The sequence below is a fragment of the Macaca thibetana genome, chromosome 2 (assembly GCF_024542745.1).
Source record: "Macaca thibetana thibetana isolate TM-01 chromosome 2, ASM2454274v1, whole genome shotgun sequence".
NCBI lineage: Eukaryota > Metazoa > Chordata > Mammalia > Primates > Cercopithecidae > Macaca > Macaca thibetana.
Window position 1 is genome coordinate 180,165,721 of NC_065579.1, and position 23,694 is coordinate 180,189,414.

At 36.6% G+C, this 23,694-nt stretch overlaps 1 protein-coding gene across 1 annotated transcript in view; it reads left to right on the forward strand.

The window, feature by feature from the left end:
- Window positions 1-23,694, forward strand: part of PROS1 (protein S) — a 101,507-nt gene that overhangs the window by 69,055 nt on the left and 8,758 nt on the right. The window contains exons 7-12 of the mRNA XM_050778975.1: window positions 3,628-3,753; window positions 6,088-6,209; window positions 7,946-8,061; window positions 11,822-12,011; window positions 18,182-18,349; window positions 19,986-20,154. Of these exons, the coding sequence (XP_050634932.1) occupies window positions 3,628-3,753; window positions 6,088-6,209; window positions 7,946-8,061; window positions 11,822-12,011; window positions 18,182-18,349; window positions 19,986-20,154 (891 nt within the window). The remainder of the gene's footprint in view (window positions 1-3,627; window positions 3,754-6,087; window positions 6,210-7,945; window positions 8,062-11,821; window positions 12,012-18,181; window positions 18,350-19,985; window positions 20,155-23,694) is intronic.

The following is a 23,694-nucleotide window of genomic DNA, read 5'->3' on the forward strand; positions in this document are numbered from 1 at the left end:
TGTGGTTTTGGGAAAGAAAAGAAGATCTAGTTTCTTTCTCTTTCTGCCTTTAAGATCATATCACTGGTCATAACTCGTTTTTCTTCTTCAGTCTTAAATATTCCCTGTTAGTTTAGCTTTCTAACAAATCATTTTACTAGTGTATTTCTTTTATTTTTCATTGTTTTCCTATCCCTACATTTTGACTTTTTTTTCTCTCTGTATGCTGTCTTTCAGTTTGGCTGTGTTAATGCTATGACTAAATCTTCAAATATTCATACCAGGTGTGTGGATGACTAAAAGCAAGATTTCCTACCTGGACTTAAAATTTTCCTTTAGAAACTGGATACAATTAATATCAACATTCTCTCCTCCACTACTTTTTTTTTTTGTTTTGCTAAAATGTTAAAAAAAAAAAAAAAAGGAAGTAAAATGTGAATTTCTTGTTCAACTCTTTATTTTATATATGTTTTGGTAAAGCCCTAAATTGGATTCGTATTCAAATCATCTATCTCTTACTGAATAACAGTGTTTAATATGATAAACTTTACTATAGTATTATTTAAACTGCAGTTAAATGACTCTAAAGTGAACACATTAACAACAAATTCTTCTAAACAGTTACCCAATGTGTGACCATGTATCTTTCTTATCCGCCTATTTGAAGGTCTGTTTGTGTTTGGATTTTGAGACTACTTAGAATAAGACTGTCATTAGAACATGAGTTATAGAAAAACCATCACGATGCTGGATACCATATGCATTTTATAAACAAATAGTACCCATTGATACTTCTACACTTAAATACTTTAATAGTCTCTTTCTAAAGAATTTTTGTTTTTATTTATTTATTTTTTAAGATAGGGTTTTGCCTGTCACCTAGGCTGGAGTGCAGTGGAATGATCTCAACTCACTACAGCGTCCATCTCCTGGGAGGTCCTCCCACCTCACCGTCCTAAGTAGCTGGGACTACAGGCATGCACCACCATGCCTGGCTAATGTTTGTAGCTTCTGTACAGATACAGACGGAGTTTTGCCACATTGTCCAGGCTGATCTCAAATTCTTGGGCTGAAGCGATCCATCCACTTCAACCTCATAAGGTCATGGGATTACAGGCATGAGCCACCGCACCTGGCCAAATTTGTGACTTTTTAAAAACTCAAAAGTATTTTAAATTCTTATCCACTCAGTTAATACACACATATATGTGTAAATGATTACAAAAGTGCTCTTATTAATAGGAATGTTCTTGATGACCACATCTGTTCTTATATTTATTTACATTATTGTTTACCCATGATATGTAAGTAATAGAGTAGAAAACAGATAGAAGAATATATGAAAAACTATTACAGCCAGGCGTAGTGGCTCACGCCTGTAATCCCAGCACTTTGGGAGGCTGAGATGGGCGGATCACGAGGTCAGGAGATCAAGATCATCCTGGCTAACACGGTGAAACCCCGGCTCTACTAAAAATACAAAAAAATAGCCGGGCGAGGTGCCGGGCGCCTGCAGTCCCAGCTACTCGGGAGGCTGAGGCAGGAGAATGGCGGGAACCCGGGAGGTGGAGCTTGCAGTGAGCCGATATCGCGCCACTGCACTCCAGCCTGGGCGACAGAGCGAGACTCCGCCTCAAAAAAAAAAAAAAAAAGAAAGAAAGAAAGAAAGAAAGAAAGAAAAAACAACAACAAGAAAAAACTATTACAATGGGACCTTTGCCACGATGTAGAAATGCTTGGGATCCAGTTGCCAGTAACTGTCTAAAGATGAAAGAATAAAACTTTTCTCTTCTTGTTCTTCTTCTTTCTTTTCTTTCTTTTTTTTTTTTTTTTCGAGACAGAGTCTCGCTATGATGCCCAGGCTGGTATGTAGTGTGAGCTCGGCTCACTTCAACCTCTGTTTTGCGGGTTCAAGTGATTCTTCTGCCTCAGCCTCCCGAGTAGCTGGGACTACAGATGCACGCCACCACGCCTGGCTAATTTTGCATTTTTCAGTAAAGATGAGGTTTTGCCATGTTGACCAGGCCGCTCTTGAATGCCTGAGCTCAAGTGATCTGCCCGCCTTGGCCTTCCAAAGTGCTGGGATTACAGACATGAGCCACTGTGCCCAGCTGAAAGAATAAAACTTTACAATCAGACATCAGATGTCAGTGTGGAGTCATAAAACCAATGTACTGTAACTTAAACTTGTATGATCTAAATAATTCCCTGCAATATGCCTCAAACCAAATGCACTTAGTGACATATTTTCACTGATTTTATTTTATTTTATTATGTATTTATTTAGTGACAGGGTCTCCCTCTGTCACCCAGGGTGGAGTGGAGTGGTGCAATCATAGTTCAAGGCACCCTAACTTCTGGGTTCAAGTGATCCTCTTGCCTTATCCTCCTTAGTAAGAAGAACACATGCCACCACTCCTGGCTAATTTTTTTCTCTTTTCCTTTTTTTTTTTTTTTAATATATAGAAGTGGGGTTCCACCATGTTGCTCAGGCTGGTCTCGAACACTTTGGCCTCCCAAAGTAATAGGACTACAGCACTGCCACCATGGCCGGCCACTCCTGGCTAATTTAAGAAAAAAACTTTGTAGAGACAGTGTCCCACTGTTGCTCAGGCTTACTTTATTTCAAAAACATAGTTTTTAGCTCTTTTTAAGACATTGGATATTTTACTTTGAATTAATTAAAGATTCACATGAAGTTGTAAGAAGTAATACAGAGAGATGCTATATACCTACCCTTTACCTCGTTTTCCCTCAATGGTAATATTTTACAAAATGATAGTACAATTTCACACTCAGGATGTTGACAATGATACAGTCAAAATATAGAAAAATTCCTACAAGGAAACTGGTTTTATTATTTTTGTGCAAGTTATTTTAAATAATATCCTAAATTTTGACTATTAATCTGGAAAAAAGGTGGTCAACTTTTGGAATAGAAAACATATTTTCTGTTCTGAATTTCTCTTTCTCCAGAGAGTACGCAGAAGAGATAATAATTACATCTCCATTGAACTATTTCTGCCGCATGTTTTGTTTTCTTCACAGGTGCTCATCGAGTAACTAGTTACTATCAATATGTTGTCTCCTTCATTTTGCACTATAATATATGCATCTGAAATTTCTGGAATATTCATTTAGCACTAAATTCATATTGGATTAACTGCAGATTTATAAGTACTTAGAGACCTTAATCTTGTTTTAAATTTGAATCACTATCGTCTGCTTTAGACAATAGTAGTGTACAAATTAGATGTTTGTTCATTTCCAAAGAAACAAGATAGAATAGATGAGCCATCCCATGTACAAAAAATAATTGTGATAATGTGGAGTGAATCTGTTTTCAAGACCTCTGTTTATTTTCATACCACAACCTGGCAGATAAGAATATTTTTAAAGCTTTCTCCTTCTTAACATAACTAGAAAGGAACATGGCAAACATGAATCAAATTCCCTATGCATTTGTAGAAAGAAATCATATTTAGTGAACTAACATATGATGATAGATTTAATGTTTTTTTGTCCGAAGGCCAATCTGTTATCTCATTACGTATATTAAACTAGTCCAGGAAACACAAATCAAGGGTTCTTTGCTAGTGTCTGCTGGTATGGGAAAAATGTTTTTTAATATGGTTATTTTATTTATAGATGTGGATGAATGCTCTTTGAAGCCAAACATGTGTGGCACAGCTGTGTGCAAGAACATTCCAGGAGATTTTGAATGTGAATGCCCTGAAGGCTACAGATATAATCTCAAATCAAAGTCTTGTGAAGGTAGAATGATGGTAGTATCATTACTGATTGTGGAGAGGGTGTGTGTGAAGCCTGAACTGATATTTGAAAGCATTGGTTTTGTTTGACTTCAACAGTCATGTTTTCTTATCCCTAGTATAGCTTGTTCAATTGGGTAATCATTGGCTTTCTTCCAGAGTAAAAGTGTGTAAGACACATGGTCTTTAAGTTTAGTGTTATGCGCGCCGATTGGCCCTTTGCGCTACCTATGAATTGGAGACCTCCATGTGTGATATAAACATATTAAACATATTTTCACGTCATTTACATTATATTCAAAGATAAAGAGAATTTCAGTTTGGAAGGAAAAACAGTAGATAGAAAAGAAAGACACAAGCTTAAAAGTCATCTGAGTGAGACAATGAGCATGGTTATAAACTTTAGTTTTTATTCCAAGCTTTTCAGTGATTTTTCTGGGCATATATAAATAAGTCATTTATTCTAAAATAAAAAGTGACACAGTTCTATTATCTCATGATAAAGAAATGATAACAATACACTAGAAATTTAAGAAATATTGATCAGTAATGTCAGAGCCTGTGGGTTTGGGGCAACCCCTTGAAGGTGCTGTTGCTTCGAGTGACTGCAGTGGCTCTGCCCTGTGTGCCCCAGGAAGCTTCAACATATTATAGTTGTTTGTTTGTAGGTCTGTTTATCATGATATACAGATTATTCCATACCTTCCTTTGGATTTTTTAAAATTTTAAAACAGATTTAATGCCATGGCTGGAACTAATCAATACTAATTTTTCTATTGTGGTTGTGTGTGTGTGTGTGTGTGTGTCTATATGTGTGTGTATATACATACATAAGAAAATATTATATATATACACACACATACATATATGTATGTATATTCACACTCATGTATAGTGTACCTTTTAAAAAATAGATATGTGGGTACAAGTACAGTTTTAATGTACCCTTTTAACCATTTTTAAATGTACAATTCGGTGGCATTAATTACATTCATGCCATTGTGCAGCCATCACTGCTATTTCCAAAACTTTTTCATCAGCCCAAACAAAAACTTTTAAGCAGTAACCATTAAGCAGTGAGTTTTCTTTTATTAGTTACCTTGATGGAAGTAACTTCTACTCTTGTTTCTTGTCTCTATGAAGTTGCCTAAATCAATAATAATTTTACAATGTATTTTTTAACTACATATGCTGCTTTTGAGATTTTGATGTCCTATCTCCTTTTGCATTCACCAAAAATATTCCCCTGCCCACCACACACACATTTCTCCTTTCCCACCATTGCAGATAGAAATTACCACGGATAACTCTAGACATCTGCAGAATTATCATTAACCAACTTCATCCCCTGTACTGTAGTTTTATTTAATGAATGACATATTTTATAAAAGATTTATATATGACTCTTATCTGATCTATAAATTTAATAATATGCAATTTTAATACTATTGAAGGATTATTAATTTTGGGAATCTATTTTAAATTATTTTATGGGAACATATTCAATAATAGCATTTATGAACTTGTGGAGTTTTAAAGGTCATAGGGCATAGCCAATGAAAATGTAAATGATCTTATATAGTTCTGAGATAGATGTTTGCTTCAACATAATATTATAAATTTCCAAGAATGATTTTCTCAAAATATGGAGTAGGGACAGGGACCATATAGATTTCGTAATATGGGAGATTACATCATAGCGAGGTTTAAAAAAAAAAAAAACAGAAAGATAACAAATAAAGATATTTCCATAAATTCACTGCCACCATTAATTATTGCATTATGAGAGGCCCAATGTTCTTGATATTGTCATTTAATTCCTGACTGTATCAGCCTTCAGTTAAAGCGGTCTTTTCTTCCCTCCCCTTCCCTACCTTTCTTTCCTTTACTTCTTCCACATCTTCCTCTCCCTTCCTCTTCCCCTTCCCATTTCTTTTTTCTTTTTCTCAAAGCAATGAGTTGTGAGGTAATCTCAAGGGAATTCAAATAATCAGAAATGACAGTTAAGTTGAGATTCTCAATCTTTTTTTCTTCAAATTCAAAATGAGAAATTTGGTAGAATTGTTATACTGAATCACCAAAAGTTATAAATTAATTTTAGTTTCAAATATGTAAATAAATAAAAATTATACTTGTAACTCATTTAAATTTCCACGTTAAGTATTATATTTAAATATAGCTTGATGTCATAGTATTCTTTCCCTAAGGTTCGATTATCATTGATTATGTCATACTACAGTCATAATATTCCTGTGCCTATAAGATTGAACATTTAGGAGATACTAAAATTTGCATATGTGTGTGTGTGTGTGTGTGTGTGTGTGTGTTTTTACCTCAGATGTAGATGAATGCTCTGAGAACATGTGTGCTCAGCTTTGTGTCAATTACCCTGGAGGGTACACTTGCTACTGTGATGGGAAGAAAGGATTCAAACTTGCCCAGGATCAGAAGAGTTGTGAGGTAAACCTTTTACACTGCTTAACTGCTCCCCTGTTTCCTAAAATGAGAGATCTGCATACGTATTTTCACGTAACTGAGTTAAGTCGGAAAACACAGATGTTCTACAACAATTGCTGTAGCTTTAAGCAGGTTATGAGTCATGATTATTTACTAATTATGGCCATGTAAGTCATACACATTGGGGATAATTAGTGGCTGAGTTTAAAAAAAGAGGGTAGAGTCACAGTTTAGAGAGTACTTATCTGTAGCCTGTATATTTATAAAATACAACGTGTGTGTTTACTTAAGAAATCAAGAAAAGCTGAGTTTAATAGCCCTCATTGTGAAAAAAAAGTCTCCCATAGAAACTTAAGTGAAAACATTTTCCACTGTCTACTTTTTTGGATTCCACTCTGACTAGTTTGATCATGTCTTAGGCATGTTAGTGTTTGTAAAGTGCTCATAAAGTTTCAGAGGGTACAAGTGCAGTTTTAACGTATACTTTTAACAATTTCTAGGATTTAGTGGGGTTTAAGTATATCATAATTCAGAGAGGTTGATTTCCTAATCTGTGTCTCTCAGACTTGCTTTTAGTTACTTAGATTTAATGCATAACTGACCCAGGAATTGAATATTGGGCGTAGGTGCTCGTTTTTATTTCATTGAAATAAATGTCACCATCTGAGCTCTTTTTTTTCCTGCGAGTTTTTTTTGACAAGTAGAGGCAACATTATATATAATTATGAGGCAGACCATAAAAAATGCCTAAATAATGATTTAAGTGTACATACATACTTCTATATCTGTTGCCAAGGCAAAGCTGTATATGTCCGGAAAAATGTCACATTTAGTAGTATGCACCCTACCTGGAAATAAGCTAGTTGGCATGTGTAGTAATTTTGGTATGGTACTACTTAATTGAAATGCCATGCTGTGTGAACATCTATTTTGTAATTTAGTCCTTTGTTATTTCTGTATTTGGTGTACTTACATATCACCGTCTGCCTTGAAATAGATTTCTTAAAGTTTTAATGGGAAACAAAATGTTATTTCTGGGCCTATATTTAATACAGTGCTATGTACGTAATTCTCCTCAAGATATCCTCATATGTGCTCAATCATTTATACATTAAAAGCTTTTCATTTTAATGTTTGTTTTCACTCTTAGAAGAAAATACTTGATACCATATGTGATGACTTTAAATAATCTTCTTGTAAATTCCTTGGAGACTATGAGATCTTAATTTATATTTATTTCCTTCATGTTTTCCAGTGTTCCCTTTACTATCTAGATAGCACATTCTTACTCAGAAACCTTTTGCTTAATAAATGAATGAGTGAATGTATGAGGTGTTGTTTATTGGTACATTAATTCTTACACCTATTTCTGACTTCAAATAAAAATAATTTTCAGACATAATTCATGGAAGATATTATACCTGACAGTTAAAGAAATATATATTGGTTTTGGAAGAATTTGTGTTTAGGACTAAAATTTGCAAAAGAAGTATTAAAGACAAAGATCTAAAACCGTGCACTTTGAACGAGACTTTTAAACCCACGTATTCTTTATAGATAGACTGTACGAGGAAATGGAAGATATGTCTTTATTATTACCCAAAATATTCTTAATTATTTTAGTGTGTTACAGATGATACATTAGTAACCAAACAAAAATGCATGGCCTCACACAAACATTCAGCACTAACCTATGCATTTTGATTTTCTTGTTGTTTATTTGGTTTCTTTTATTCCAGGCTGTTTCAGTGTGCCTTCCCTTGAACCTTGACACAAAGTATGAATTACTTTACTTGGCGGAACAGTTTGCAGGGGTTGTTTTATATTTAAAATTTCGTTTGCCAGAAATCAGCAGGTGAGGAACCACTAGCAATGATAATTTCTAGAGGTTAAGCAGATGAGGGCAGGAGAAAAGTGGCTGAAAAGGTTTGAAATGTGTGAAATTGTATTACCTATCAGATAATGTAGTCATATTACCGATCAGATGATTTGGGGAGCCCTAAAGTTAATTTATTCCTTCACACATATAATTTTCATGCTAAAACCTTTTTGAGTCATTCTAGGCTGACTTTCCCCAATTAACATTTTACCTTATTCCATATTCTTCCTTTTGTAGAAAGTGCATATTTACTAAGAAGCTGGGAACGTAGATTTAATGTACTTGTGAAATTTCCATTACTCTTTACACATGTTATTAAATGAAGTAATAAAAAATACTCAGTATTGCTTTTAGAATATCATTATGTTCAAAATTATTAAGGAAAAAATTTAAACTTGCTTAAGTGGCATTTTAAAGACATACATTGCATAATTTTAGTTGGCTATCTAAATACTTTATCCATTATTATTGTAGTTAGATTGAGTTCAGAAATGAAATAATTGATTATGTTTTTTAGTCTTGATTCCACTTTATTTTTATAGCAATGTTTAGATCCAATTTTTATTTTATTTTATTTTTGTTTTTTAATTTATTTTTGAGACAGAGTCTTGCTCTGTCACCCAGGCTGGAGTGCAGTGGCACAGTCTTGGCTCACTGCAACCTCTGCCTCCCAGGTCAAGCAATTCTCCTGCCTCAGCCTCCTGAGTAGCTAGGACTACAGGCATGAGCCACCACACCCAGCTAATTTTTGTATTTTTGGTAAAGAGAGAGTTTCACCATGTTGCCCAGGCTGGTCTTGAACTCCTGACCTCAAGTGATCACCCCAGGTGATCTGCCATAATTGTACTTTAGTTATCAGATTTTCTCAGAAGCATACATTGCTGGAAGTAGGAGAAAGAAATTGGAATTTTTTTGGAATAATGAGAAGGAAAAATACTTGAGACAGAGTATATAGTACAAATTTTAAAATATTTTAATTAAATAAGCTTGCATGTTTAGAATTTGATGTCAGATGCATGAATGATTACTCATTAAATAACTAAATTCATAGACATTATTAAAAACATTGAAAATTATTCTAAGATCAATAACTTATATAAACACTTAAGCAACTGTGCTCCTTCCATGCTTTATTTCTCCCAATAAGTGATTTTTTTTTCCTTTGACATCACAGAGCAAGTAATATCTTCTAATGATAGAGATTGGAGAAAACCCTTTCCTGCTCTGAGAATAATAAGGATGAGAGAGAAAAATATTAGTTGTAGTAAATAACACTTTTAGGAATACAATTGATCCTCCATATCCTTGAGTTCCTCATCTGTGGATTTAACCAACCTCAGGTCGATAATATTCAGAAAAAAAACCACGATAAATATTGACAATACAATACAAAATAATACAAATAAAACACAATACAGTATGACAACTATTTACATACCATTTACATTGTATCAAGTATTATACATAATCTAGAGATGACTTGAAGTACGTGGGAGGATGTGCATAATATGCAAGTACTATGCCATTTTATATAAGGGACTCGAGCATTTGTGGATATTGATACCATCCCGGGGTCCTGGAGCCAATCTCCCATGTATACATAGGGATGACTGTGTTCATTTCTCACTGACGATTCACAGTAGTTTATTCTCTAACATTGGATTGGAATTGGCCAAATTATTTTTTCCAGAATTTATTATTTATTTATTTTAAACTTTTTATTGAAATATAAAGTATGTACAGAAATGTACACATTAGATTAAATGTACAGCTTGATGAATTTTTATAAACTGCTACCTGTGTGATCAACACAAAGAATAACTTGGCCGGGCGCGGTGGCTCAAGCCTGTAATCCCAGCACTTTGGGAGGCCGAGGCGGGTGGATCACGAGGTCAGGAGATCGAGACCATCCTGGCTAACATGATGAAACCCCGTCTCTACTAAAAATACAAAAAACTAGCCGGGCGAGGTGGCGGCGCCTGTAGTCCCAGCTACTCGGAGGCTGAGGCGGGAGAATGGCGTGAACCCGGGAGGTGGAGCTTGCAGTGAGCCGATATCGCGCCACTGCACTCCAGCCTGGGCGACAGAGCGAGACTCCGTCTCAAAAAAAAAAAAAAAAAAAAAAAAGAATAACTAGTGCTTTTATTTATTTTTGCTAATTTCTTTACATCAGTTTCTCATGATCAAATACTTTCCCTACATAAATGTCAACAAATTCACTCTGTTTTCCAGTTTACCATGCTTGTGAAAAAGAATGAATTGTTCCCCATTGTAATGAATCACTATGTTGATGATATATTCCAGAAACAAAATATGCAGAGCATGACTCTTTGAAATACGATTTTAGCCTGATTTTACAAAGAAAAGGAAGTTATCTCCATAATAGAATCAACTGCTGGAAGATCTTGAGCATACACAGATTTGGATTTTGGCAAGATAATATCGTTTCACATCTGCAAAATGCTCAGATAGTTATGAAAGAGGATAGAAGTCCTTATTGCAAGCAAAACTATTCTTTTTTATATAATCTGAGTTCAGTAAGTTCCTACTACATTGTTATCCATCCAGCATACTTTACTCCACATTTTACCTCTTTTTAGCATTTCTTTAGAAATCTAAAGATGAAAACATTTATTTTGTCACCTTTTCTTTGTTCCATTTGAGGGAGATCTGTGCCCCATTGCAAATGGTGCCTCTATTACTATTACTCTTATATTGCAGTAAGAGTATGGGATTCTGTCCTGCCTAATTTAGCAATTATCTGAAGTCCAGACTCTTTAACTTAAATTGCCTGTATTTTAACTTAGGTGACTAATAGTTATACATCTATTGTTCCTTTTCCCTGTTCATCTTTTGTCAATCGTTTGGATTTGCTAGTCCCTTGGAAACTTCAATGCTGATTCTCATTGAAGTGTTTTAAGGATACTGAATCAACACATGTTATTTTACGTCCTGCATCCTAAGATTTTTCTCCCCTGTAATAGCTACATATATGTCTAGAGTCTTAATAGCAGCAGATGTTGCCAGCACTCAGATACCCCCAAACACATGGGTAGACTGTATCTTTTAAGTTTTCCTTCCGTGTATTCTACTAGAGTGACTTATTTTAGGAAAGCTAATAGATATATTTTAAGTTTTTAAATTTTACCTTTCTTACCACACACGAAGGCTTAATGATGTCTGTAGTCATCCATATGCCATCTTGTAGATCTCCATGAGTGATTCCTGACAGGTGAAATTATAGGGAAAATATGTCTTTTGATGAAGAAACCAACGATGAAATTGTAACACATTTTATGATCACTTATGGATGCAGCAAAAACAAAAACACAAACAACCTACCACTTCTTAATGTTAGATTATGTAGTGTATAAAAGGCTCCAGGAGAGAGATAGTATGCCTGATACTTATACATGTGTATTAATTCCAGCATTTGGAAGGTGCTTTCAAAACATATGCCAAACAAAGATGACAAATTACCAAAGCATCTGTTCTCTGGGGAAAAGATTCCAAGAATAAGCAAGAAAATATAATAACTTAATTTTAAACATACATGGAGCCAGAGATAATACATGAGCCATCTAATTCTGCCCTTCTCTTTTATTAATTCCAGAAAATGAAAGAAATAGTTGACTCTTTGTCCGTGTTACTGTTTGTCAGTATAAGAAATAAAGAAAAATGCATTGAGCTTTCTGTATTTCTCACTCTTAAGGATCCCTCTTTGTCCATTTTTTAGATTTTCAGCAGAATTTGATTTCCGGACATACGATTCACAAGGCGTGATACTGTATGCAGAATCTATCGATCACTCAGCATGGCTCCTGATTGCACTTCGTGGTGGAAAGATTGAAGTTCAGCTTAAGAATGAACATACATCCAAAATCACAACTGGAGGTGACATTATTAATAACGGTCTATGGAATATGGTATGTTTGCAGATTTCATCAATATCTTCCCACTTTGATGCAGTCTGTATAAAATCATAATTTATTTTTATAGTGATACCAAACCAAAATGGGTTTGGAGTTATCTGATGCTATAGGAGGTATATTCTACATACTGTAAATCCCTGGAACATCCTGAGTAATAATATTCTCACTTAATATATTAGAAGCATTGTTTTTAGTTATTTGCTTGAACTACTCTGTCTTTAACTTTTTACCTTTTTTAGCGGCTGATTGATGAACAATGGTGTTAGGGATTATTAGGTGGCCTAACAGTTTTTGTTTTTTTTTTTTTTTTTTGACACGGAGTTTTGCTCTTGTTGCCCAGGCTGGAGTGCAATGGCACAATCTCGGCTCACTGCAACCTCCGCCTCCCGGGTTCAAGTGATTCTCCTGTTTCAGCCTCCCGAGTAGCTGGGATTACAGGCATGCACCACCACGCCTGGCTAATTTTGTGTTTTTAGTAGAAACGGGGTTTCTCCATGTTGGTCCAGCTGGTCTTGAACTCCTGACCTCAGGTGACCTGCCCGCCTTGGCCTCCCAAAGTCCTGGGATTACAGATGTGAGCCACTGCGCCCAGCGTTTTTTTTTTTTTTTTTTTTTTTTTTTTCTGAGACAGAGTCTTACTCTGTCACCCAGGCTGGAGTGCAGTAGCATGGTCTTGGCTCACTGCAACCTCCACCTCCTTTGTTCAAGCGATTCTTGTGCCTCAGCCTCCTGAGTAGCTGGGATCACAGGTGTGCAATAGCACACCTGGCTAATTTTTATAATTTTAGTATAGACAGGGTTTCACCATGTTGGCCAGACTGGTCTCAAACTCCTAGCCTCAAGCTATTTGCCCACTTCGGCCTCCCAAAGTGCTGGGATTACAAGAGTGAACAACTGCACTCGGCCAGCATAACAATTTGTGCAGAGACACCATTGATCAAGGAAAACTCTCCTCAACTGTCGATAATATGTTTTAAATTAAGGAGAAATAAACATAGTAACAAATTCAAAAAGGTAATTCAAATTCAAATATAAGCAGATAAATAAGTAATCCTTTTAAAAAAAATAGACACAGGGCCTTGCTATGCTGCCCAGGCTGGTCTTGAACTCAAGGAATCCTCCTCCCACTTTGGCTTCCCAAAATGCTAGGATTACAGGCATGAGCCATTGTACCAGACCTAGTAATCAGTTTTTGTGCAAACAATATACAGTAGCAGGTACCAGTGTGCTTAGAAATTAGCATTTTAGGCTGGGTGCAGTGGCTCACACCTGTAATCCCAGCACTTTGGGAAGTCAAGGTGGGTGGATCACCTGAGGTCAGGAGTTCGAGAGGAGCCTGACCAACATGGTGAAACCTCATCTCTACTAAAAATACAAAAATTAGTCAGGCATGGTGGCGCGCACCTGCAGTCCCAGCAGGAGAATCACTTAAACTCAGGAAGCGGAGGTTGCAGGGAGATCACGCAGCTGCACTCCAGCCTGGGTGACAAAGGAAGACTCTGTGTCGAAAAAGAAAGAAAAGGAGAGGAGAGGAGAGGAAAGGAAGAGATTAGCATTTTAATTTAACCCTACATATAGCCTTTATTCTAATGATCAAGAATAGCACTTTAATCAACTGGATTAAAGTGAGACTTTTCTGAAGGGATTACTGCTAGTTGATAGTGGGGAGAAGTCTTTTCTGAAGTAGAGAGTCATTGCTGCCATCAGCAGAGGATAGCTGAGAGAAGATTGGCTTCACCTTAGAATGTGGTGCACAAAAGAAACATCTTTTATGCCTAGAGGAGCTGGCAAGAAGTTTGTGCTGATCTCGATTTATTTATTTATGCTATTTATTTATTTATCATCACTATTATTATTATTTTGAGACGGAGTCTTGCTCTGTCACCCAGGCTGGAGTGCAGTGGCATGATCTTGGCTCACTGCAACTTCCACCTCCTGGGTTCAAGCAATTCTCCTGTCTCAGCCTCTTGAGTAGCTGGGACTATCGGTACCTGACACCATGTCTGGGTAGTTTTTGTATTTTTAGTAGAGATGGGTTTCACCGTTTTGGCCAGGCTGGTCCAGAACTTCTGACCTCAGGTGATCAGCTCTCCTCAGCCTCCCAAAATGCAGGGATTACAGGTGTGAGCCACTACACCCAGACAAGAAGTTTGTATTGAGAAGCCATGTGAGGTCATCACTAAATTATTTTGGTCTTTCAGTTATGCAGACATGCACTCATTTATTCAATAAGCTTTTAGTGAGTGCTTTCGATGCTAAGTTCCCGAGTTCAAGGCATTAGAACTATAGCATATCGGGGGAACCTGCCCCCAATATTTCAACATAGGTTCTTTCTATTTTCCATAAGTGTCAGCCAGCTGAGAAATAAAGAGAAAGAGTACAAAGAGAGGAATTTTACAGCTGGGCCTCCGGGGGTGACATCACATATCGGTAGGATCGTGATGCCCACCGGAGCTACAAAACCAGCAAGTTTTTATTAAGGATTTCAAAAGGGGAGGGGGTGTAACAACAGGGAGTAGGTCACAAAGATCACATGCTTCAAAGGGCAAAAAGGAGAATAAAGATTATATGCTTCTGAGGAAACAGGACAAGGGCAAAATCAGAAACTCCTGATAAGGGCCCAACAAAGATCACAAGGCAAAGGGCAAAAGCAGAGTTACTGATAAGGGTCTATGTTCAGCAGTGCACGTATTGTCTTGATAAACATCTTAAACAACAAAAAACAGGGTTCAAGGGCAGAGAACCGGTCTGACCTCAAATTTGCCAGGGTGGGGTTTTTTCCCCACCCTAATAAGCCTGAGGGTACTGCAGGAGACCAGGGTATATTTCAGTCCTTATTTCAATTGCATAAGACAGACACTCCCAGAGTGGCCATTTATAGACTTCCCCCAGGAATGTATTCCTTCCCCAGGGTATTAATTATTAATATTCCTTGCTATGAAAAGAATTTAGCGATATCTTCCCTACTTGCATGTCCATTAATAGGCTGTCTGCAAGAAGAAAAATATGGCTCTATTTTACCTGACCCCGCAGGCAGTCAGACCTTATGGTTGTCTTCCCTTGTTCCCTAAAATCACTGTTATTCTGTTCTTTTTCAAGGTGCACTGATTTTATATTGTTCAAACACACATTTTACAATCAACTTGTACAGTTAACACAATTGTGGTCCTGAGGTGACATACATTCTCAGCTTATGAAGATAACAGGATTATGAGATTAAAGTAAGACAGGTGTAAGAAATTATAAGAGTATTATTTGAGAACTGATAAATGTCCATGAAATCTTCACAATTTATGTTCCTCTGCCACGGCTCCAGTCAGTCCCTCTGTTTGGGGTCCCTGACTTCCTGCAACAATAGCAAGAGATTTTCCTCGCTCTAGAGCTTAGTACCTCACAGATAAGTAGCTGATGCTTCTTTGGGAAATAATATAATGTAACAGGAAATATATTACAGTAGAGGTATGAACAAAGCACACTTGGGCAAATGTGGTGAATTTATAAATGATTATAAATTATTATCTTTGATTATGAATCTAATATTAATCTTATCTTTGATTATGAGTCTAATATTAGGAATTTTAATTGTAAATGTATCATAATTCATTCAGCAAACTATTTATTGGCACTTCTATGTGCTAATCCTTATTCTAGGTGGTAAAGATACAACAGCAAAAAAAAAAGAGTCAGTGCTCTTACGCAGCTTGCATTCTGGTGGTGAGATGCAAACAACAAATGCATGAAAAAATAAATATGCCAGATAGTTACTCCTGTTATAAGGAAAAAGAAAAGCCAGGCAAGGACATAGAGAGTGATGGTAGTTAGTATACATATAGAATCAGGAAAGGCATCTCTGATTAGATTAGATCTGAGTCGAAACTTAAGAGCACATGTCGTGAGAAATACATGAGGGAATATAAAATGATTCTGCACCATGTGAACAGCAAGTAGAGAGTTTCTTGGAATAGGATGTGTTTGGTATTTGAGGAATAACACAAAGAGTAGTGTAGCAGCAGGGGAGAGTAGTTAGAAAATGAGGTTAGAAATGTGGTCTAGAATAAGATCATCGAGGGCCTTGGGGGCAATGATGAGGATGTGGATTTTATGCTAAATGGAAAGACCCTGGATGGTTTTGAGAAAGGACATGGATCTAATTTGCATTTTAAAAGATAATCTCGATCAGAAGCGGATGACTTTGTGGGAACCAGAAGTGGAGAATGAGAGTAGAACAGGATATGGAGTTAGGAGACTGTTGGAAGAATCCAGCGGAGAGAAGATGGAAGCTTTGACTGGTGTGCTGATGATAAGGGTGGTGAAAAGTGGTCAGATTCTGGATATATTTTTAAAGTTAAGCCTTCAATTCAAATTTTTGAATACTCAGCATAAAGAGGGGTTTTAAGGGCCTGAAACTGTTTGTGTTGACCAGTGGTTCCAAATACTATCTCATCCAATGTCTGAATGCTCCTTTACTATTCTATAATGAAATGTATCAATAATGGAAACTACCTTCACATATACCCAATCAAAACCAATATAATGCTCTCATTATTATATTAATATGGATAAATTAAAGGAAAGTAATTTATAAGAAAATAATATGTATTTCAATATATACATAGTCAACTATAACTACAGCACTTGTCAAAGCTTGCTTCTATGCATAAAGTAAAAGCTACAAATGAAGACTAATGCTGGGGTGTTATATTAGCAACTCAAATACCATTAAGTGCATACATGGTGTTGCCATTGGTATTATTAATTTTCCAAAGTGGTGAGAAGTTCCTGGTAAAGATATGAACGAAACAAATGTCAATCTATCCTTAGTTTTCAAGATTATTACATTCTTGAAAAATGTAATGAATGCTAAAATAGTGCAGCAAGCATTTTGTGTATATGTATACACAAACTCAGATGATTGTAAGCATGAATAGTCCCTACGTGAATACCTAGCAGGGATGTTCAAAAGATTTTAAGCATACTTGATAGTTTATTATTAGTTCTGCATTACTTATTATTGTTAATTCTGCATGACTAGCCTATGTACATAATGCCGATTGTCTATCATCTTGCAGTGCCAGCATGGCCCCTACTCATTGTGACAAATAAAAGTGTTTCCCACCTCCAAATTTTCCAAATGCCCTGGAGTGGAGTCATGGTGTCTCACTTAAAATACTTGCATGGCTACAGGAAAAAGGTCTGGGGCCTGAGCCGTGGGGAGGGGAAGATCCAGCAAAGGAGACTGAGAAGTAGTGGTTAGAGTGTAGAGAGAGAAGCAAGCAGGGTCAGGTGTTGTAGGCTAAGTTAAGAAAGTCTGTAAAGGAGAGAATAGTTGTTCGAATGCTGCTAATTGGCTATATTAAGGGAGGAGTGTTGACCAACTTTAAGTTTGTGTTACTAAATTTATTCTATGTTGGAGGATAGTTTTTCCCTTCCTATCATGGTGTTTTAATATGTTTATTGTCTGGCTTATATTATTAGTTAGTGAGTGAAGAGTTTACACTTTGAGTGCTATGGTTTTACTTGAAGTGATTGCAGCAGTGGTTCTTCAAATTGCCTTTGTGGAAGGAACTTTTATTGTTGTTTCCCCTTACTTGAAACCTTTTTTAAAAACCCAAACTACTCTCAAAATAGGAAAACTTCAATTTAATTTTATGTATTTTTTTCTTATTTCCTCAATCACTTTTGAATTTTAGAGAAAAAATAATTTGTGTGCAATTAACAGAATACTGAACATATTGATTTTTCTGGCTTTATATTAAGAACTTATTTACATTATTGATCTCATATGTGTATTATCAGACAATTGCAAAATAAGACCACTTAAATTTTTCCTAAGATAGAATGGCTCACTTTACAGTTAATTTTCTAGCAGCCTGGGATTGAAAGATACATAATTGGATGTTTAAGCTTAACAGAATACTATTATTTTTTAACTTTAAAATATGGTACGCTTTTAATTTTTGATCAAGTGCTGCCACCCTAAATGTCTTTTTATCACATTTATCATAATTTGACATTCCAAATGAGTTGTAACAAATTAATAATTACATTAAAATGATTACTTTACAAAAGTAGTTTTTGGGAATAATAACAATTTTTAGATCCCAGTATTTCAAATGATATGCAGTAATGCTTGGTTATTTGGTAATTTTTCTTTTTAATTGTAGGTGTCTGTGGAAGAATTAGAACATAGTATTAGCATTAAAATAGCTAAAGAAGCTGTGATGGATATCAATAAACCTGGACCCCTTTTTAAGCCTGAAAATGGATTGCTGGAAACCAAAGTATACTTTGCAGGATTCCCTCGGAAAGTGGAAAGTGAACTCATTAAACCGGTAATGATCCAAGCTGCTGTCATTCATCATGGATGAATTCCTTTTGTCTGTAATAGATTTGAATATGTGTTTTTCTGAGAGTCAATAGAAGTTGTTTTGTTAAGCATACTAAGTGTGACAACTTGAAATGATCATGGAAAAATAACATTAGTAACCCTTGTTATTGTATTAATGAAATAAGAAAATGATATAGTGGTTTTGTGCCCATTTAAATCCCCAGCATAAATCATGAAGTGGATTTCTAAAATTCTCAAGTTAATGCTTGACAATGTTAACACTACAATTCAGTGTTAACATCATGATAATCCATACTCAGTTGTTAAACATATAAATTAATATATTTAAGTCCAAAATTATGCTATTTTGTGAAAGCCAGTCAAAGGACTTTCTCAAGTCTATTTTTAGGACTTAAATGCAAGAGCTAAAGAATACCACATAAGGTGACATTTATTGTTAAAAAAATACCTCTTTACTGAGGGTACAACTATAGCCTGTCACAAATTGAAATTAGATGTAATAGATATTTTTCTAAGTATAATATTTGTTTAATAGCTATACAATAGGTTTCATGAAAGAGACTAACCACTAACTCTTGAAAGAGTTTTAAAAATTTCGTTTGAAATCACAGACCTGCCCGATACACTTGCTGGTTTAATTTAAACATTTACTATCTTATATCCATCTTTCACTCCTGGCAATTAATAGTTACTTTAACTTTTAAAAGATTTCTGTTATATGATATTAAGCTTGAATTAATTAACCCATGTTGACATGAATATACCTGTTGTCTGAAACTGAGAAATTAAGACACTTTAAAAGTAAAATAAAGTATTCAAAAAGTATCAATCATTTATGAAATGGCTTTTACATGCCTTCAGGCTGGCAGGATGCTTGATGGAGGCTAAAGAATGCAAACACTTTTGTGTCCAAAGAAACTTTTGTGTCCAAAGAGTCTGATTGGCAAGACAAACCCATATTGTAAATGCCACTAGAGAAAAACAAGGCCGGGCGTGGTGGCTCACATCTGTAATCCCAGCACTTTGGGAGCTCGATGCGGGCGGATCACTTGAGATCAGGAGTTCAAGACCAACCTAGCCAATGTGGCAAAACTCCATCTCTACTCAAAGTGCGAAAATGAGCCGGGTGTGGTGGCAGGCACCTGTAATCGCAGCGAGTCGGGAGGCTGAGGCAGGAGAATCGCTTGAACCAGGGAGGCAGACGTTGTAGTCAGCCAAGATCCCGCCACTGCACTCCAGCAAGACTCCGTCTTAATCAAACAAACAAACAAAGAAGACAAACAAGACAGCTTAGAGCCCAGGGCCACAGCTAGAAGCAAATATAGAACTTGAGAGCAGAAAATTTACCACTGGATGATGTAGGAGAGGCAGGTGGGGCTTGAAGTGTTAAAAATCGTTAAGATCCCACTGAGGGCTTGTGATGGTATAAGCTCACTTGTACTGAAAAAGACTGTCCGTCTGAAGAATACTTTGAAAAGAAAAACTTAAATAAAATTCAAAATATTTTCAACTATTATTAAAGAAAGGATTTTTTTTCTCTAAATGAAAACCTATACTCATAATCGAGCCACTTGTTTAAGTTTAAAATGCACTCCTTGACTTATATTTTAATTTGCTAGATTAACCCTCGTCTAGATGGATGTATACGAAGCTGGAATTTGATGAAGCAAGGAGCTTCCGGAATAAAGGAAATTATTCAAGAAAAACAAAATAAGCATTGTCTGGTTACTGTAGAGAAGGGCTCTTACTATCCTGGTTCTGGAATTGCTGAATTTCACATAGATTATAGTAAGTGATTTTCCATTTATCTCTATTTTTGTCATTAATGAGTAAATTTATTCATCGACAAACAGTAGCAATTTCTTTGCTAAACATTATCAAGTATCTGCTGTGTGCCCACTCTAGTCTTATGCTTATTCATACTATTATATACCTTTTACAGAAAGTTTTCAGTGTATTGGGAAAAATATAAAGGCATTTGAATGTGCTTGTGTTGTTATTTCAAGTTTATCGGTACAAAGCCTGATTCCTTTTGGGTAAATTCAATTGAGCTATTTTAAAGTTCGCTGATTTCTCACTTGTATGGAGTCTACCAATGAATGCATCAAAAAGATTCATCTTCATTTCCAGCATTTCTATTTGATGCTTTCTTAAAATTTCTACCTCCCTGTTGAAATTCCCTATCTGTTCACACGTGTCTAGTTTATGTACTGAGATTTCAATGTAGTCATCATAATTATTTTAAATTCCCTGTCTCATAGTTCCAACTGTATCATATCTGGGTCTGGTCATTTTGTTTGTTTTGTCCCTTGACCAAGTGTTGTTTTTCTTGCATCTTTGTGTATCATGTAATTTTTGGTTCAGAGTTGGGCATCTTATGTATAATAGTAGAGACTGTGATAAAGAATATTCGCATCTGGAAATGAGCACGTTTCTTTTGCTAGGCTCTTAGTAATGAGATTGAATCAATCTGGTGAAAAGTTGAGCTTCTTAAGTTTTGCTGGTGCCAGGATTACCCTTAATGCACCACGGGTTTCAGATTTTTAAATTTTGTTTTGTTGTATTTTGTTTTTGAGGTGGAGTCTTACTCTGTTGCCCAGCCTGGAGTGCAGTGGTGCGATCTTGGCTCACTGCAACCTCTGCCTCCTGGATTCAAGTGATTCTTCTGCCTCAGCCTCCCAAGTAGCTGGGACGACAGGTGCCCACTACCATGCCCGGCTAATTTTTGAATTTTTAGTAGAGATGAGGTTTCACCATATTGGCCAGGCTGGTCTCGAACTCCTGATCTTCATGATCCAGCCACCTCGGCCTCCCAAAGTGCTGGGATTACAGGTGTGAGCCACCACTCCCAGCCTCAGATTTTTAAAATACTACCTTCTGCTTATAATAAGGGAATGGTTTGCTAGCAAGTTTTTCTCTTTCTTTTCTTTCCTTCTTTTCCTCCTTCCTTTCTCTTCTTTTCTTTTCTTTCCCGAGTCTCACTCTGTTGCCCAGGCTGGAGTGCAGTGCCACAATCTCAGGTCACCGCAAGCTCCACCTCGCCGCTTCAAGTGATTCTCATGCCTCAGCCTCCTGAGTAGCTGGAATTACAAGGGTGCGCCACCATGCCCTGCTAATTTTTGTTTTTTTGATGGGGTTTCGCCGTGTTGGTCAGGCTGGTTTCAAACTCATGACCTTAGGTCATCTGCCTGCCTCAGCTTACCCAAGTACTGGGATTATAGGCTTGAGCCACCGTGCCTGGCCTAGAGAGTTTTTCATCATAGCAGCTCAGTTTTATGATTCCCTCCATAATATGCCTCAAGCAAATGTCTCTCCCACTTGTGTCTCTCAACTGTCCCGCCCGCCCCAGCGGAGCGCTCTTGTTACTCCACATTTGCTAAGATGGCAGAGAAGACGCGGAGGTTGGGGAAGCATTCTATGTTGTTCTGGTACAAATTCAGTCGTAGGCAGGTGTTGTATCCCCGGGTCTCAGGAGTGTGGAATTCACTCTTTCTCTTCCCTGACTCTCATCAGTAGGGGAGATGTCTAATAATCAGGACTCAAGATGTTTTCCTGCTCCTTCTCCATGATAGATAGCTTTTCTGTTTGTTTTTCCTAATCTGTAGTTGCAATGAGTCCTCATATGTGTCCTAATGACAAGGTTTGCTGCCTTTCTCCTGGCTTGAAAACTTTGTTGTGTAGAGAAGACCGAGAAGGATCTAGGTGGAGCTTTGTGGCTTCCCTGTAACTGGTGCTGCTTTCAGGACCGTATTAAGAGAGAGGCTTTCTCGGGTCTCCTTCCTCGCACTCTGTTTTCTCTTGAGTGCACAGTAAGGTCTGTGGAGAAGAGCCTGTGAATGAGTATGAATTGTCTTTGTGTCTGCAGTTTCTAGGGCTTCTAAGCTCTTACATCAGCCCCCACTTGGAGTTCAGCAATTAGTTTAAATCTTTACCTAAATTATTTTTAGCAAATTGCATGGCATCTCCTATCTGCCCTGGGTTAGAAAGTGTTCTCATTCTGGCTCTCCTTGGAAACACCTGTCTTTCTTTAGGTTTCTGGTTAGTTTGTTGCCCTGTGACCTCAGCTCTTTGATAGTTCCAAGAGAAGTCGTTGATTATGCAGATAATTTGGCTTTTGTTGTTGTCAGGGTAGGGGTAGTACTCTTTCCAATTTTCTACAGCCCAAGTAGAGCAGGGAATCTTACCATAGTGATCTTATAAATAATACTTCTATGAACATCCTAAAACATACCTCCTTCTACCTTTATGTGATTAATTCTATGGAAGAAAATTTTAGAATTAGGTTATCTCTATCAAAGGTTATGCAAACATATAATTATTAGAGGTTCAATTACATTCTTTTCCAAAAATCTTTTATCAATTAATATTTCTACCAACAGAATGAGAAAGTGTATGCTTGAGTTTCTTTTTTCCAATCTGATAGTTCAAAAATTAAAGTTTATAGAGTTGAATATTAATATTATTTCCCTAATTTCTACTGAACTTGAATATCCTCCCGTATGTTTATTAGCTATTTATGCATTCTATTTATTTTACTGAATTCTTTGTCTTTTTTAATAGTTCATTATTTGAGCTACTAACACTTTGAGCATTATAAATTGTTAGCATTAATCTGATATCTCTGCTTTAAGAGATATCATTTTAATTGTGTTTATTTGTAACCTAAAAAGGGCGAGGTAAGGTGGCTCACACCTATAATCCCAGAACTTTAGGAGGCTGAGGCGGGCAGATTCCAAAGAGCTAGAGCCCAAGAGTTCAAGACCAGCCTTGGCAACATGGCAAAACCCTGACTTCACAAAAAATACAAAAATTAGCCAAGCCTGATGGCATGCGCCTGTAGTCCCAGCTACTCAGGAGGCTGAGGTGGGAGGATGGCTTGAGCCCAATAGGTTGACGCAGCAGAGAACTGTGATCTTACCACTGCATTCCAGCCTGGATGACAGAGTGACAGCATGTCTCAAAAAAAAAAAAAAAAAAGAAAGAAAGAAAAAAAAGTGTTTACTACATTAATACAAATTTTAAAATTTTATGTAAGTAGGAGGTACAAATGCAGATTTATTACATGTGTGTATTGTGATATATTGTGTAGTGGTGAAATCTGGGCCAAATAGTGAACATGATACCCAATTGGTAATTTTTCAACCCCTGCCCTCCTGCCACTCTCCCATCTTTCGTAGTCTCTTTTTACTACATTTGTTTGTTTGTTTTTGAGATAGGGTCTGTCTCTGTCATCCAGGCTGGAGTGCCGTGGTGCAGTCATGGCTCACTGTAACCTAGACCTTCTGGGCTCAAGCAATCTTCCCGCCTCAGCGTCCCAAGTAGCTAGGA